The sequence below is a fragment of the Nematolebias whitei genome, chromosome 19 (genome assembly GCF_014905685.2).
Source record: "Nematolebias whitei isolate Nwh7 chromosome 19, NemWhi1, whole genome shotgun sequence".
Lineage (NCBI taxonomy): Eukaryota > Metazoa > Chordata > Actinopteri > Cyprinodontiformes > Rivulidae > Nematolebias > Nematolebias whitei.
Window position 1 is genome coordinate 18,872,486 of NC_056516.1, and position 5,453 is coordinate 18,877,938.

General features: G+C 42.7%; 1 protein-coding gene across 1 annotated transcript in view; it reads right to left on the bottom strand.

Moving 5' to 3' along the window:
• The window catches only part of LOC119425801 (juxtaposed with another zinc finger protein 1), a 17,021-nt gene extending 15,150 nt beyond the window's left edge, over positions 1-1,871 (bottom strand). Inside the window, exon 1 of the mRNA XM_037693348.1 lies at positions 1,549-1,871. Within this exon, the coding sequence (XP_037549276.1) occupies positions 1,549-1,663 (115 nt within the window). The 5' untranslated portion in view covers positions 1,664-1,871. The remainder of the gene's footprint in view (positions 1-1,548) is intronic.
• Positions 1,872-5,453: the final 3,582 nt, after the last annotated feature.

Sequence of the window (5,453 nt, forward strand, 5' to 3'; positions counted from 1 at the left end):
GCTATGGCACTCACACAGAACGTCACTCTTTCCCTACACAACAGTCTTCCGATCTTACACCTGTAACCCATGTTTATATATATTCCTAATTTGTTGACTGATGGGTAAGAAGAACACCACTGTAAATCTGAGCAAATGCAGGTCAACATGTAAAATATTGGAACAATGTGCCAATTTCATCCCCCTCTGGGTAAATATGGAGGGGATCCATGATGGAGCATATTATGGGTAAGAGGAATGTATTCCAACTCATGCTCGCTCAAATCTCTGTTCAACTGTAACCTCCATCATCCAGAGCACAAGCCGTTTTTTAAAGCGTGTGATGTGACATCACGTGGTGTGTCATCACCACCGCTGGTGGCTCTGCAACGCTCTTTGTTAGTGAGACAGCAGGTGTGCAATAACTCAGCCAACAGACTGCCCCCCAAAGCCTGTTAAGAGACAGCCAGTTGCCATGGAGACTGGCTCAATGAAGCATCCATTTTACCCCTTCACCTCCATCCAACAAACAGCCTCATGATGAGGATGGATGCATACCACAAATGATTAGCCCAGATTTTCTTTTCCTAAATAATTACCCATTTGGCGATAATTTATAACTCAAAACACAGCTCATTTGAATCATCTTTCATGTTGGATTAAAGTTTAATCTACCAGGATTAATGATGGTTAAATCTACGTGGAGGTGCTTCAAAAAGTTATGTAATGCTTGTAAAATATTTATGAACAAGCACTGCAGGTTACTAATTAGACTGGATGCTGTTTTTCATTAAATCTGAGCAACAAAATGAATAAACATTTAGTTCAATTTGTTTTACTGCTTATATTTTATCAGTTAACCATGCCACAACCACATTATTCGCACTGCTACTAATAAATATTAGTTGTCACTAACTTTGCAAATGCTTGTTTTCTCTGAATTATTTCTGCAGCAAGCGTAAACTAAAAGTTCATTTGTACAAGGTAAGCGACAGATTATCAGGGTTTCATGTGAAAATCTAATAAAAGTGAGCAACAAGTTGAAGCTTTTTTGGCTTGAGGGGAAAAATCTAATTATGTCTCTAACTCAGTTAAACTGATGCACTGGTGCCAGTGGTTTTAAGGCACACCAAAATAGAGGAAGTGTTACTGGAGGCAGAGATGTCTTGATAAGAAACATTAGGTAAAAAAAAACAAGTGGGACTTCACTTTTAGCAGCTCGGGCACAGGGAGATGAGCCGTGCTGTCTCAGCAGGCCTGCAAATGTAAACAGACTGCTCAGCGGCGTTAGCTGAAAAACCGCTGCTCCAGGATGCTACACCTATCACAACTACGCGGCCCTCAAACACAAAATGTCATACCCTGATTTTAAAAAAGCACCAGAATCCACACGAAAAACGTCTGTTTTCACACTAATTAAAGTCTGAGCTTCCGAGGAACTCGCACTCCCGGACAGCCTCGTCGAGCGCAGCAGGAATAGCGGAATGCGCAGCCGAGCTAGCTAGGACCTAGCTAGCAGCAGCCTCCAGCTAGCCGCCGAGCCTCCCCCCCCCGGCGGCCCCAACTCACCGATGTGGTTGTCCTCGATGTGGACGATGAGCTCGGCGAGCGTCTCGAACTGGAGACCGCAGCCCCCGAACCTGCAGGAATTGGAGAAGAAAGAAGCGGCGGCGATGCCAGTCATGTTTCACGGCGTCTGGTGGTGCATTCACCGGGGTGGAACGGAGGAGAGACGTTGGTGGGGGTCCGGGAGCCGGGGGTGGGTGAACGTGGAGGCAGAGGCTTCGGGGTCCGGGGGTGGGAGCGGGGCAGAGCGCGGAGCAGACACCGGGCGGGCGGGCGGCCAGACGGGGACAGCGGCGGGACGCAGCTGGGGAGGCTAGCGAGACGGCGAGGAGGGGGGGGGGGGGGGGGGGGGAGGACAGGGCGACTGGTGGCAGACTACGTCACGATGTGTTTACCTGTTGGGAGTCTGAATCATCCAAATGTGATAAATAGGACCAGACGAGCTCGCACTGTTAAAATGCACCGAGTTAGAAAACCCTGGAGCGATCATCTCGTTTCTTTATGCAAAGTTTTTCCATGTCCATGAGCTTAATTTATTGCAGATCTACCTTAAAACGGCATAACATGTTCTAAACACAAAGCTCCTCAGACAATGTGATTAATTTACTTTTGATATACTGTATATGAATGTTTCTGTTCAGTGCCCTGAGATGACTTGTGTAAACTGAATGGAACTGAATTCTTCTTTGTAATACCAAAGTTTATGATCAACAATCCAGGTAAAAATCCAACAATGCCCAGTCAGGTCATCAGGACGGTTTCTTTATTTTATTTTATTTATTTAAAAAAAAGTTTTTTTGCTGAGACGTTTCGTCCTCCATCCAAAAGACTTCTTCAATCTGAGGAGCCACCAACAAACTGAGTCCCACAAACAGCACACTCCCATGGTGGGGAAAAAAAACAACAACAAAAAAAAAACAGTTTGCTGGTGATAAGATGGCCTCCAGGGCTGCCCTCTCCCCCGTCCACTACTCTGAGTTCAAAACACCCAGTCTTCTTTGTAATATGCTCATTTAGGCCTGATACCCAGTCATTTTCTATCAGGAATTTCATCCATGTGACCAGAGCGGCTCATCTGTCAATCAGACTGACAACGACCCTAACAATCCCTACTGTAAATGGTAAATGGACTGTACTTACTGTATATAGCGCCTTTCTATTTTATCGTATACTCAACGAGCTTTACAACACAATCTGCCCTCATTTACCCATTCAAACACTCTACTATATCTATACCAGTGTTGAAACATAGTACAACTTCTTTGTTACTGTACTTAAGTAGAATCTTGACGTATCTTTACATTACTTCGTTATTTACATTTCTAGCAACTTTTACTTTGACGCTACATTTCCTCAATAAAATGTGTATTTTACTTCAATACATTTCCCTTAGCCATCTTGTTACTCGTTCCTACAATATAATTTTCAGGTCTCTCTTGTAAATGAGTCCTTGAAGCTCAATGGTATTAACCTGTCTAAATAAAGGTTGAATGAATGAAAAAATAAAATTAGAAGAAATCTGACTGGGCAATGCCCGTTTGTTCTCCCAGTCTGTGACTTCACACGGCCCCTCTCTCCCTCACTGACACTGTCACTCACAAATCCAGCCTCTCCCCTGTCGCTTGTGTGAAAACTGCTGTGATCAAGCTAGATGCATGTGCAGATATCAATCATTACAATAGAGCTTTAGTGACTCACAGTGGAGCCACTGTAAATTCCTGATAGGTGTGAAAATGATGGTAGCTGCTAAAAAGGAGAGGTTTGGTGATCTCCAGGACATTTAACTGGTTAGAGCAGCAAGGTAGTTGAAGTTGTTGGGCCACTAGTCTTCCCATTACAGAGCACGGAGACAGATATCCAGTTTAGGGTGATTTATTTGCTGTGTTTCTTTTGGTATTTTCACACAGCAGTAAACCAGTAAAGCACAAACAAGCTTGAACAACAAGGCTCCGTCCGTGTCAGGAGAGGGAAAAAAAACTCCAAGTGAGATCTGCACTTTAAAGAGCAGTGTGTTCACAAGCTTTGGAACAGCCACGGTGCATTCAAGAGCATAGGAACTATTATATTCAGAAAGACACAAGCAATAACCAAACAGAAACTAGCTCAGTAAACAAGCCGACTATACAACAATGTGGGATTTAACAGCATTATTAATAAAGGTTGAATACTTAAGTAGAATCAGACTTTTTAAAGAACAATCGTTCTTTGTTCAGTTCAAACATTCCAAGTTTTTGTCAATGGATATTGCACCCAATAAATGTTGTTTTGGAAATTCTAACCATTTATTTTACTTAATACTCTTACTTTAAGTACATTTTATATGAAAAATTTACTTTTGATACTTACATATAAGTACATTAAATGTCAGATACTTTAAGAATTTTACTCAAGTAATAATTTTAAAGGAGACTTTAACCAAAGTAATTTTATGGTAAGATACTTGTACTTTCACTGAAGTATCACTTTGAGGTACTTTATACAACACTGATCTATACAAAGAATAGTCGGTGCTTTATCCCATTCATACACCCATGGGACACACATCAGAGGCAATGGGGGGGGGGGGGGGGTTCAGTGTCTTGCCCAGGGACACTTTGGCATGTGACTGCTGGTGGAATCGAACCTCCACCTCGTGCATTGCAGGATGAATGCTCTAACCACAGCCGCCCCATCACTTGTGAGGAGTGATAGGGCAATCTGCATATGTATCTAGCTTACATCATGCTTTATAACTCGAGCCCCACACTTTCTGTTCTTGGAATTGAGAAAGCTCCTTGGATGAGACTTCTGTTGCAAAATAAAGTCCAGTTGTTTTTGCTTTGAACTTTTTTGAATTTACCATGTCCTGGATGACTGAGAATCTTCACCAGCGTATGCTCATTTAAGCAATATAAATCATATACTTTGTAAAAGTATTGCAGGATTAGTGCCAGATTGCTTTTAAATCTAGTCAGATAGAGTAATACATGTTTAAAAGCTATTGTATTGCAAATAAGTCTAACTGATTTGTGTAGTTTTTATTTAATTTCATAGTTAAACAACAAAAATATAGTGTAGTTCAGTCAATTTGATCCTCTTACAAAACATATCCCCATAAAAATAAATTCTATAATTATTTCAAAAACATGGTTCACTTTAAAGTGTAATGATCTTAGCTATCATTTTGCTTCATTTAGCTGGCCAGTAGCTACTTTTAGCTTTTAGATACCCTTTTGAGAATTAGCACCTCCAAAACGGAGGCCATTGTCCTCAGTCAGAAAAGGGTGGATTGCTCTGTTCAGGTCGAGGGTGAAGTTTTGCCTAAAGTGGAGGTGTTCAAGTATCTCGGGCTTTTGTTCACAAGTGAGGGAAGAATGGAGTGTGAGATTGACAGACAGATTGATGCAGCGTCTGCAGTATTGTGGACTCTGTACCAGTCCGTTGTTGTGAAGAGGGAGCTGATCTATAATACTAAAGTTCTCTATTTACCGGTCGGTCTACAAAGTACATACTCTCACTTATATAGTCACAAACTTTAGGTAGTGACTGTAAGAATAAGATCATGGATACAGGCAGTTAAAATGAGTTTCCTCCGCAGGGTAGCTGCACTCTCCCTTAGAGATAGGGTGAGAAGTTTAGTTAGCTGGGAGAGACTAGGTGTAGAACCGCTGCTCCTCCACATCAAGAGGAGCCAGTTAAGGTGGTTCAGGCATCTGGTAAGGATGCTCCCTGGGCGCCTCCCTGGTGCTTTGGGCATGTCCGACTGGGAGGAGACCCTGGGGAAGACCCAGGACATACTGGAGAGACTATATCTCTTGGTTGATCTGGGAACGCCTTGGAGTCCTCCCGGAAGAGCTGGCTCCCTGCTCAAGCTGCTACCCAACGACCCGATGGATGGATGGATGGATGGATGGATGGATGGATGGATG